Genomic DNA, 12,743 nt, shown 5'->3' with positions numbered 1-12,743 from the left:
CTAGAATTTTCTACCTAAGCTCTAAATGTATGTCTTAAATTATTTTTCAGTTCTAAATTTTTTCACCTTCTGTTGCCCAATTGATAAATTAAAAAGAATTGTTGCTCATTTGATAAATGAGCAATGAATTGTTTACTCATTTGATTAATGAACAAAGAATTGTTGCTCATTTGATAAATGAGCAAAGAATTGTTTGCTCATTTGATAAATGAGCAAAGAATTGTTTGCTCATTTGATAAATGAGCACAGAATTGTTGCTCATTTGGTAAATGAGCAAAGAATTGTTTGCTCATTTGATAAAAGAGCAAGAAATTGTTTCCTTATTTGATAAATGAGCAAAGAATTGTTGCTCATTTGATACATGAGCAAAGAATCGTTGCTCATCACATATTATCAAAACAAGCAGCGAAAGAAACTTATACATCACATATTATCAAACCAACTTCTGTTTTTAGCACTCATATTACATGGCAAACATCTAATTCTACCAACTACATTCTCCTTAAGCCGAGTAATCATTTGATCAGCATTAATAGTCCCTTGTTCAATTCCATGTTATATTATTCCTCAAACGACAAATGCAATATTGGGCTTTAGCTAGACAACTAAAGCCGCAAAGACAACCTGTTTATGAAATTTAGTCAAATTATAGGCTCTTTGAATATATCTCAGAATGCTACAATAGCTCCCACTAGGAGCAGAGTTAATAAGCCAATTATAAATCCGCTTCAAAAAAGGCATTGCTAACTAAAAACCCACATGTCATCATCACACATAACCAATTTCTATAATCTGACCCGAGTCTTGAGTCTCATACACATTGCTAACCAAAAACAGAATCTGTGCTTAGGCACTGATAATCTGTTCCACACAAACTAAGCCTAGTAAATCTTGTAATTACAAGGATGCATATATATATTGTAATCCATCATCATGACGTACCAAGCTAATACTCAAAGTGTAATTAAAGATAATACTCCAATTCTAAGATATGAAATATCCTCAGCAGCATATTTCAAACTTGATACCCCGAGTATTAAGTAGAAGAAAAACAAGTAAGTGAAAACCAAGCACCCATGTTTCAAGCATGTCAAGAGTGTGTGGTTGCCAAAACTGAGCGACCACTTAGCAAAGTATGTCAAGAAGAAAGAATCTCAAACAAGAACATCTCAATAATGGTAGATATAGTTAATTTGAAAAATTACAAACCTTGGTGGCTCACCGAGTATAGAAAATTGTTGGGAACCTTCAGTAATCAAATTCAGATATAGTTTTATAACTAAATTCTCTAAAGCTGTAAAAAAATCAACTATTTATGCCATTCGGAATCTCAATTACACATATATTAGTAGTCATCCATAATTTTAATCGCACTAAAGCTCAGGATTCAATATAACTAGAAACAGTATTTGCTTGACTAATAATTCTATTAACTTTATAAAAATCATCATCTCTATAAATTTAAACCAAGTACAATTAGCACACAATCACATAACCGCACAACACCACAAAAGACAGGAAGGGATGAAACAACAGGAAAGTAGCAGGGCTGCAGCAACATAGCGACATGTAGTAGTAGAAAAGGGGAAAAAAACTAAAAATAAAAGGCTGAGAGATTATCTTACCTCATGAATTGTTTCAATGGATTAGAAGAGGAACTCAGAATTTGTTTAAATGGAGAAGTTGGAGTTCCCGCAAGTAAGAATTAGAATAATCCTCAAAATCCAAACAATTCAAAGAACAAGAACCTTAATTTGCAACCAGTGGTGGTTGCTTGTTTTTATGGCCGATGAAGCTATTCTATAAGCTTCTAAACTCAAATATTCCTTGATTGAATTCTAGAACAAGCTAAACCGTTTAGAAATCTGCTATCATAATCTCAAATATGGGATTGAAACTTGCAACTCAAACTTTCAAATCGTGGTTCATTTGTCAAGCCTTCCCTAACAAGAAGAATCAAAAATATTGAAAATCAAATCAGACAATCAAAAATCGACTTGAACTCATTCGAAATCAAAATCGCAAAAACATGTTTCAAAATCGATCAAATTCAAAATTAAACTGAAATTTACATACCTTAACGGATTATCGCGAGAAATTGATGAGCAAAAGCAAAGAAATTGAAGACCGAAAAAATGGAAGAGCGTAGAATCAGAGAACTTGGAGGAAGAGAGAGAAAATCTAAAGAGGAGAGAGAAAATCTCAGCTGTTGGATTTGATCTAATCTAGCGGCTGAGGTTTGTCCTCACATAAGGTGTGAGTTCTCACATAAAGAGTGGTTCTCACCGAATCCCGACCTTATATATATATATATATATATATATATATATATAAACTTTTGAGACAATATTATCTCATATAAACTTTGATAAATCCAAATAAGATAACAATAGAAAATATGTAGAATTTGTTATATACACCCCACCCGAGTGTACCGTACACCTAAGTGTATTTTGCTCATTTAATAATTTTTTTTGCTCATTTTAAATCTAAAATGAGCAAAATTATATCAAATGAGTAAAAAAACACCTTTGGGTACACTTACCTCCATGTGCACCCGGGTGTACATAAAAGGTTCTCGAAAATATGAGTTCATATACTTAAAAATGATACTACTCCCTCCGCCCGCTATTATCTGCAACATTTACTAAAAATAGGTGCTCTCTATTATCTACAACAATTTTTCTTATTTCCTCCTTTGGTAAATTTTTAGCAGTAAAATGTCAACTTTACAGTTACTTAAAATTTTTAACTTTGTTTACAATTTGTTAATTACATGGACTTACCAACTAATCCACCACCTAACCCAGCCACCTTCGCCGCCCCTACCACCAGCCCAGACGAGCCCAGAGCACCAGCACCACCGCAATTCGTCGCGCAATTCTCCACCACCTTACCCCAGCCACCTTCGCCCCAGTACCATCGCAATTCGTCACCACCTTACCCCAGCACCACCGCAATTCGTCATTGCGCAATCCTCCAGATCTGGGTTTCGTGGGTTTGGTGGTGGGCTTCGTGGGTTTGGTGGTTGGTTTCGTGGGTTTTGGTGGTGGTTTCGGGGTGGGTTTCGTGGGTTTGGTTTGTGGGTGGTGGGTTTTGGTGGTGCTTTGGGGGGTTTCGTGATGGGTTTCATGGGTTTGGTTTGTGGGGTGGTGGGTTTTAGTGGTGGTTTGGGGGGTTTCGTGGTGGGTTTCATGGGTTTGGTTTGTGGGGTGGTGGGTTTTGGTGGTGGTTTCGGTGGTTTCGATGGTTTGTGGGGTGGTGCGGTGGTTCGTGGGTTGGGTGTTGGTGGTTCGTGGGGTGGTGCGGTGGTTTGTGGGGTGGTTGTTCTCCATTCATTGATTGTGTGTTTTGTTTTAGTTTAGTTTAATTATCCCTTCTCTCTCCTCTTACTTTTCAATAATCTTGTTTAAGAAGTTTTGCCTAAGAGTCCGTATTTCACTCCTTTGTTGCAGATAATCCCGGGCGGAGGGAGTATAATTTTTGGGTTTGGATAAGTCACAAAGGCAATACAATTAGGATGATTGATTTGAACCTACGATCTTGTACACTATCTACCAGTCTTATACTTAGTTCAATTGATTTTTATGGAAAAAAAAACTCATAATTCAAAACTTATACAATTATATATATTTTTTTGAAACCTTATGCAATTATATATTTCGAATACTATTACTTTATTACTTCGGTCTACTTCAAATAAGTTATACAATATACGGAGTATTAAATTTGGAGTATTATAATAGTTATCGGGGAATTGATGATGTCATTGGAGGTTTTTATGCACGGCACGTTGTCTCCACAAGGCTGCAATCTATATCCTTTATTACAAATTTAAATTAAATTATAATATTAATTATAATTGTTTTACAAGAACAAGTTTCTGTCTCAATAAATGTTTGAATCTATTCAAAATAAATAAATATTCAAAAAATAAATAAAAAAGACTCCAGAAAATATCGTTAATGAATTTGAAATACGTAGTAGTTTGCTTCTGCAAACGTTAAACCGTCCTCTTTCTGGGCCCTATCGCCATTCGCCAGAACATCATACATAATCATTTTATTATTTTTCATTTAATCCAAAAACCCTGATTTCTCTTTCATTTCTTCATCAATTCTATTTTGATTTTCTCTCTTCTTTCTTACTTACTCTCGAATCCTTGGTAAGTTTTCATTTATTTAATCATTTTCTGACTTATTTTGTTGTTGTTGTTGTTTGATCTTTGTTTGATTAACTAGCTTATCTTAATATCTTTTAGATTTTGAGTTAATTTTGCTGTTTTTTCTGTTGATTTTTGATTAGTTGTTCTTATTTATGGATTTTGTTCTTGTTATTCATTATTAAGTTTTATTAATTTGTTAATTTCTTTCTTAATTTGCTCTTTGGATTGATTTTTAGTTACTGGCATGTAAAGAATAGCTTGCTTTCTTGGAATTTTTGCTTAAATAATGTTGCCTAGTTTGCCGCATTTTTGGTTAGGGTTAAGTTAATATGCAATGATTTAATTAAGGTTTTACATTAGTATTCGGGTTTGTATTCTGTACCTTTTGATTTCCATGTTGGTGTAGCTTTCATAGTTTCCTAATCATTCATAAACTAGAACATTAGTCTACTTATGTCGAAGGAATTACCGGGTTAAGTCACCTTAATTGTGGTTAAAATGAGAAAAACTAGTCGGAGAAGGCCGCATCTTGACCCACTTATTATGTATATGTGATGATTTTGACAAGTTGTGAGCATTTGAATGTAGCAGAATTTACAAGTTGAATCAGAATTAGAATACGAATGTACGAGTCTAAATACCCTTTTTGTTGCAAATATCTATCATTTTTCTAGCTTAAATGCTTAAATAGTCCACTATTCAGATGTAGACAATATTACACCATTTCCTTCTTGTTTTCTTCTAAGAATGATGGGAATCTCTAGAGTTTGGAGTTTGAGTGCCTCAGAATATACTCTATAAAAGTACGTATATTGAATTATTTTCACTTTCTCCATCTGCCCTGTAATGCTATAACAGAATTTAGTTGATTCGTATTTGCCATTATTCTTTGCTATATTTCCCCTTACGTTAATTGTATGTAATATTGTGTTTACATCTGCAATTTTTGTGAGTTATAAACAATTGTTCCGATTTTAAATTGCAAATTTTATATGAGAGATTCAAGAGCAGTTGCATTATAGTCTCATTTTTTATCGTGGAGATTCGTGAAGCATTTGCATGCTATGCTAATGTAGTTTGTTCTAACTTCTTGACAATTGACCAGCATTAGTTTGCATCTGTTTAGTTTGTTCTGCTTCTGCTTCTGCGTGTTAGACATAAATAGCATATGGGGTTGAATGGTTTTATTTAGTGTTTTTGTTTCTGTAACTAGTCATAAAGCTAAGGGGCTATATGGATTTGGTTTCTTTTCCCTATCTCGAGACCCAAATAAGGATACAAGATACAATCATAATTAATAAAAGTACAAGTGATTTATTCCATAGTCGTATCACTCTTAGAAGTAACAATTATAATTGCTGTTTTCTTTCCTGCAAATCCTGCATATCATTATTGATTCCCTCATTGTATGATTTCTTTTCTTTCTGCTTCCAACTATTGAGCTAAATCTACTCTTACAGAGACTTCTTTGCTAGTGAGAAAAGAGAAAGGATGAGTGGGAGCGAGCCAACTCGAGTGCTGATAGGGGTGAACCAATCCAGCATTAAAGGCTATCCTCATGCTTCCATTAGCTCTAAAGGTGCTTTTGAATGGACTCTCCAAAAGATTGTGCGAGACAATATTCCCGGCTTCAAGCTCCTCTTTCTCCATGTGCAAGTCCCTGATGAAGATGGTTCTCTCTTTCTCTCATACTCCTTAATATTTGTTCCTATAGTATCTGATTACTGGTTTATCTAATTAAGATGTTCTAAAGGTGTTGTAGACTTGTAGTTGCGCATTTTAGGGGTAAATTATATGTATTTAATTATACTTTTGGTCTTCTGGCTATAAGTTTTTTTTTTTTTTTTTTTTTCCTTTTTGGCATTTTGTATAATTGCATATGACCTACATTACAAATCATATACTGACCTATGTTTTAGCTTAAGGCTGCCTTTATTTGAAGCATTCAATATTATTCTTACATTTCTTTCTCTATTGTATGGATTATTTATTGCAACTCTGAATAATTGCAATTACTCTATCTTTTCCAAAAGTATTTGTCACTCTAGGATACTGCATATAAATCAGGATTTTAAAGTTATTATTGAAGTGATCTAGAAAATTGCATTTTACAAAGGGATGTGTAGTATCATATTGTCTTTTTAAATGACCCATATCAACAAAAGATTCGGTCAAACTATCATATATACATTGGGACATTAGGAATATTTTAACATTTTGACAGTTTACATATATGCTTGGTCATCGTGTGCTTTCACTTTTCTTCTATCATGCACAACTCATGAAGTTTATTGTAGGCTTTTTATTACTCATCCCCTCTGCACAGTATTAACTACACTACCTAATTTATGATGTCCAAAGGACACACGTCACCTCTTCATTTTTTATTCTGATATTGGCATGAAATTTTTATCATCACACGAATGGGGATGGTGACTTTGGGATGTTTTGCACATGCCTTTTCTTTTGTAACTGCATTCATTATGAAAACAAGTGTCACCATTGAGAGTGTATCAGCAAATAATAATTCATTACGAGTGCACCGTTGTTTTACCTAATCTGTTCCCTTATGTTTTTGCAAAGATATTTTTTTATTCTTTATTTGTTTTTACTGCTGGGTATAAATATATGGGTCGTTTCTTTAACTTCTTTAGATATTTTACCTATGTATGAACTTTGAAGGAATATCCCATAATTCTTTTGACATTTTGTTCTTTTTAGGATTTGATGATATGGATAGCATATATGCATCACCTGAAGATTTCAAAAGCATGAAAGCCAAAGAAAAGAATAAAGGACTTCATCTCTTGGAGTACTTTGTTCAAAGATGTCATGAAATAGGGGTAAAGTGAAATTTTTTTTTTAAACTCTGAACTCATCACCCTTACATGATTTTTTGGTTTCTTTTGAGTAGGCTTGCTGATAATTTGGGCACTACTTTTGTCTTATCATTCTTCTAATATGTGCTTTTGTTGGCTTTCGAATGATTCTTGCAGATTGCTTGTGAAGCTTGGATTCGGAAGGGTGATCCACAAGAAACTGTTTGCCAGGAGGTGAAGCGGGTTAAGCCTGATATCCTTGTTGTGGGATGCAGGGGACTTGGACCTTTCCAGAGGTATGCTAGACTCTCTCCGGCTCTTGTTGTTCTTTTTCTTGATTTTCTCCTTTGTTCTAATGTATAGTGTAGATTTTGCTTTGCATTCTTTATATAATTTAAGGGAAGAAATGTTCACTACTCTACGTCTGAATTTTTTAATGCCGAGAATCCTTTTGTAATTTTCTAGTAGCTATTTCATTTATTCTCATAGAATTATTTCCGGAGGAAATTCAAGTTTATCACCATGGTAAACATGATCTGTTTATCAAAGGGTATAATTGGACTATTTAATCATGAATAGTAGGGACAATTTTGTCATTTTATATCTATTAGGGAAATTCAAGTAATGACGTTAGCCTTGCCGTTAGTCAAAGTTTACTGTTGGTGAGCAAATCTTCATCTTCTTCCCCTGTTTCCGCATATTCATCTCCTTCCCCAAAAATAAAAACTTCAAACCCTCCCTGTTTCTGCATCTTCATCTTTTTCCCTAAAAATAAAAACTTCGAACCCTCATGAGCAGCTTCAATGGAAGATGAAAGAGGATGAAAAATCCTACCCTTAAGGGTTAAAGATTTCCTTTATTTCTCCCTTTTATCTTAAGGTTTTCTTTTAATTCACGGCAAAGCTGCCGGAAATATGGTGGTAGAAATGGTGGCTCTCAAATAACTTTAATGGAGGAGATAGTTATATGGAGGAAATTATGGTGATAAAAATGGTTATCCATTGACTTCATTTCTCATTGATCTTTGTGGGCAATTGACTTCACCGCCGTCTTCCGACCTTCCTCCATTGTTGAAGGGAGAAGTTGGGTCTTCTTTCTTTCTTTCTCTCTCTCTCTTCTGTTTGGTGGGAGAAGATGGAGTGACTCCCGTCAGTTAGAGACCGTCTTCAACACGTGGATAAAAGGTGTTGAAATTTTTTTTAAAATTAGCCACCCGAGATTCAATGGCGAAGTAATTACTGAATTGCCATTTGATAAACATTTCAAGTTTATCAAAATGAGCAACCCGGGTTTTCATTTGTATTGACCCCTTCACACCAAACTGAGCGATCATTTGTAGAAGACTGCCATCTTTTCAAGCCTTGATCCCATGTTGCACCTCTTTTCATTTACTGCTGTGCTACTAGCCATTGGTTATTTAACTAGAACACCAAGGAGGTGGGGGTCGTATTATCTAGATTGTACTCCCTCTCACTTCTCTAGATTATTTACACCATGAGTTTGGAATTAAAGTAGAATAATTCTACCTCCGTTAAATGTTATCTGCAACTTTTGCCAAAACGGGATGATCAAGGTTATGTGCAACTCTCTGTTTTCTTTCTATTTTTAGTAAACAAAAACCCTGGAAATTACATATTTACCTTTACTTAAAAATTTTGATTTTCTTAATTTTACCCTTATCTTATTTTAATCGCAATAACCTTTTTAATCTAATCTAAAATATTAACCTAATTCAACTCACCCCATTTACTCATCTCCTAGTCTACCCACCGGGCCACCACCCATTCATTTCTTTCTTTAACCTCTCTTTCACCCTCTTCATCTCTTTCAACCTCTTCATCCCTCCTCCCTCACGAGTCACGACCACCGCCATTCTCTCTCCTCCTTCACGACCACCTTCCATCCCACCACCGTCTTTCTCCTCCCTATGACCACGACCCTTAGCTCCTACCACCGATGAACGATCCTCTTCATCTCTCCTCCCTCACAAGTTTCAGTTGAAGATGATGTGCGATTATTCTGGGTTTTGTTCGAATATTCGGGGTTTTGTTCGATTTTATGAGTTTCGATTTTCTGGGTTTTGATTTCGATTTTTTGGGTTTGATTTCGATTTTCTGGATTTTGATTTCAATTTTCTGGATTTTGATTTCAATTTTCTGGCTTTTGATTTCGATTTTCTGGGTTTTGATTTCGATTTTCTGAGTTTTGATTTTCTGGGTTTTGATTTCGGTTGAAGGTGATGATGATGGTCAGATTTCTGGGTTAGGGATTTAGGGCGTGGGTTTTGGGTTTTATTGAAGGTGATGATGGTGACGATTACTGGGTTAGGGTTCTATTGAATGGGTGGGTTTTAGGTGTTTTGGGTGACAATTTCTGGATTTCTGGGTTTGGGAGTTCTGGGTTAGATTTCTGGGTTTTTAGGTTAGGGAGGGGGCTGCTAGAAAAAGGAGGAAAAGACGGGGGAGGGGGCCTCCGGAAAAGGGAGGGGAAGACGAATGAGGGGTTGTTTGTTTGGAGGTGGTGGCCTGGGTTTTTGTGGGTGGTACGGTGGTGATTTCGTGGGGATGGTGGGTTTTCGTGAGGGTGGTGGTGGTTTCGTGGGGTTGGTAGTGGTGGTGGTGAAGGCGGCGGTGGTGTTGGTGAAGGCGGTGTGGGTGGTGTTGGCTGGTCTTGGTGGTGGCAGTGGGTGGTTGATTAATTATCCAAATATTCTCTCTCTACCTTAATTACATACCACAAGTTCCTTAACTTTCTCTAATCTTTGCCCCTTAAATTTTGCTTTGGTTTCCGCTAACCCTCCATTAGTTGCAGATAACATTTAACGGAGGTGGTATTTTTATTTAACCTTAAGTTTACAGGTCTAATTCGACTAATTCTGAGTTTAGCTCTTAAGCTCTTTCAGTACTCAACTATACCTGTATTGAATTAGAACCTGATTAATTTACAAAATGAGTTAACTCCAACCAACCTTTTAGATGATCTGATTTTGTATTGTTCATTGAATCATGAGTGGCTTTATTAGGGACCATTCATTGCTACACGGACCATTTTATTTACCCTCTTAGTCTTTAATCAAAGTAAAATCATCTCCACTCCAAATTTATCTTGTTCTGGCCTTCGTACGCTCTGAGAGCACTGACATGATTTGGCAGTTGCTTCAGATTGTCTGGCTTATGCTTTGTTGTTTTGTTCTTTTCTCATTCTTTACTTGTGCTTGGTGGACCTAGTTGGGTGACATGAGGAGGGGGTTGGATTTCTTGACTGAAAAGCTGGACCCTGAATAGAGGGAGAGAAGCTAATGTTGGGTTAGGGGGCTATTTTTTCTTTTGGACTACAACTCTTTTTTGGTCCTGTCATACTAATTTGCAAAATATATACGTAGTACAAATATCCCACTTTCAAAGCGTGATCGATATCTTGGGATGGAGACATGGAGTAGTCATTAAAATTCATTATCTGTTGTACTTTTGTTTAATCTAATGCCGGATATTAGTTTTTCTTAATTTGTTTCTACTTTGAAAGTATGAACATGTGGTTTTGACTGTTTGCTATGCAGGGTTTTTGTGGGTACTGTCAGTGAGTTTTGTGTCAAGCATGCTGAATGCCCTGTCATTACAATCAAACGGAGTGCAGAGGAGACTCCTCAAGACCCTGTAGACGACTAAATGTTGGTGTCGTGGTTGAACTATGGTATTTTGTATATAGACCTGATTTTAAGATTGTGAACGTTGTGTAAATTCGAGTTTGAGTGAAAATTGGGGGCTTAAGACTTGTTTTTTTTAATGACAATGAATTGAATACAATGCGTTGTGGTGATCTCTTGCAGAGTCTGCTTTAAGGTCTTCATACTGTACAATATTTGTAATATACCTTCTATGTTGAATACTGTATGTATTCGCTGCAGGGCCTAATAACTTTAGGCTTATTCCCTGCAAAACCTGGGCACCGTGCCAGGCCGGGCCGCCGCGGGCCGTGCCTGGCGGGCCCAGGATTTCGTGTCGTGCCGTGCCGGCCATTTTCACAGGCCAGCCCACGGCACGACACGGCCCTCGTGCCTGGCGGGCTCGTGCCGTGCCGGCCACGTGCCAGCCTGCGGGCTGGCAACGGGCTGGTGCAGTTTTCAAATATTTTTTTTTTTTTTTTTTTATATATATATATATGACAACATTATAAATTAATAAGTTTATAATGTGTATAAGTTATAAAATTATAATTATAAGTTTTATAAGGTTATAACTTATAAGTTTATAACTTATAAATTTATAAGTTATAAGTTATTAAGTTATGAATTTTATAATTATAAGTTGAATATTTATGTTTTATAATTTGTATATTCAATATTTATATTTATATATTTACTTTATACTATTACTTTAAAATTTAATGTTTATGATTTATTAGTAATTGGTATAATTTTATTTTTTTTTAATATGAATTTACAAATTGTAACAAAACGGGGAAAAAAGGCAAATTGGACTTTGGATGTGAATAATGCGTACTTTATATTATTATTACTTGAGTTGAGAAAATTGTACAATGATAACAATGATAAAAATCATACAATGATGGTATTAAACAAAAATTGGAAAAGATAAAATTGATATTTTTAAAATCGTACAATATACAATAATTGTCTATTCTTCTTCTCCTTCTTCTTGCTCGTCTTCGTCTTCGTCTTCGTCTTCGCCTTCCCCTTCAAGGTCATCGGCTAGTTGCATAGATTGGGAACTAGCCGAACCCGAACCGTAAGCGGAGGTTCCTTCTTCGTTGTCGTTGTGGTCGTAAGAACGGTCTTGTGAGCGATTTTCCGCATCCAACCAATCTTTGAAACACACGCACATTTCTAGTGTTTCGGGTTTTAGACTTGTTCTTCTAACGTCTAAAACCCTTCCGGATGCGCTGAAAGCTCGTTCGGAGGCGACGGAGGAAACTTGGATAGCAAGAATGTCTCGTGCCATTGCCGCCAAAGCTGGATGTTTCGAGCTTTGTTGCTTCCACCATGCAAGGAGGTCGAGGCTGTTTATCTCATCGTCGTCCATGCCTTTGGTGAAGTCGTAACTCAGGTACATCTACAACTCCGAGACGTCGCTTTGCGTTCTCCTGATTGATGAATCACCTGAAAACCTTGAAATCAAGTTAGTAGCTTGTGAAAATAAATGTTTGGCCTTCTTACTTACGTTTTTGGATGGTTGGGAAGGCCCTGAGCGAGGAACGGTGCCATATTTGGCTTCATAGACTCTATATAAAGCAAAAAACTGATCCTTCACATTAGTCTTATAGTTTTCTACATCATCGTCAAGAAACATGCATTGAAAGTAAATGTCAACTAACATAAATGTGTTTTCATACTTTTGCCTAGGATCTAATATGGAAGCAAAAATATAAATCAAAGGAATCTCACTATAATATTTACGCCATTTTTTTTCCATTGCTGGAAGATACTGATCATAATCACTTTGATGGCGATGATCAGCGAAAAGTTGGGCGAGTAAGCATGCATTAGAAAGAAAGTTTTGAGCACAAGGATTGTAAACAGTAGAAAAACAATACGTCATGTTATATAATAACTGTAAAAATTGCATATATCTTTCACAGTTATTCCAATCATCATCATACAAAGCATTTTGTGGAAATTTTTGGTTGTAAAATAATGTTAACGGGCCCTTGTACTCAATTGCCTTTGTTAACATGTCATAGGTGGAATTCCACCTAGTTGAGCAATCGGTTCTAATTTTTATTACCCTTATCTTTTGTTGTTT

At 35.8% G+C, this 12,743-nt stretch overlaps 1 protein-coding gene across 1 annotated transcript; it reads left to right on the top strand.

Annotated features, from left to right (window-relative positions):
- Positions 1-3,986: 3,986 nt before the first annotated feature.
- LOC110737828 (universal stress protein A-like protein) lies at positions 3,987-10,809 on the top strand. The gene is made up of 5 exons (XM_021918174.1): positions 3,987-4,165; positions 5,626-5,837; positions 6,887-7,008; positions 7,162-7,280; positions 10,541-10,809. The coding sequence occupies exons 2-5, from the start codon at positions 5,657-5,659 to the stop codon at positions 10,647-10,649; spliced, it is 531 nt and encodes a 176-aa protein (XP_021773866.1). The 5' UTR covers positions 3,987-4,165; positions 5,626-5,656; the 3' UTR covers positions 10,650-10,809.
- Positions 10,810-12,743: the final 1,934 nt, after the last annotated feature.

The sequence above is a fragment of the Chenopodium quinoa genome, unplaced genomic scaffold (assembly GCF_001683475.1).
Source record: "Chenopodium quinoa cultivar QQ74 unplaced genomic scaffold, ASM168347v1, whole genome shotgun sequence".
Taxonomy (NCBI): Eukaryota; Viridiplantae; Streptophyta; class Magnoliopsida; order Caryophyllales; family Amaranthaceae; genus Chenopodium; species Chenopodium quinoa.
This window is presented reverse-complemented; position numbering and strand designations above follow the sequence as displayed.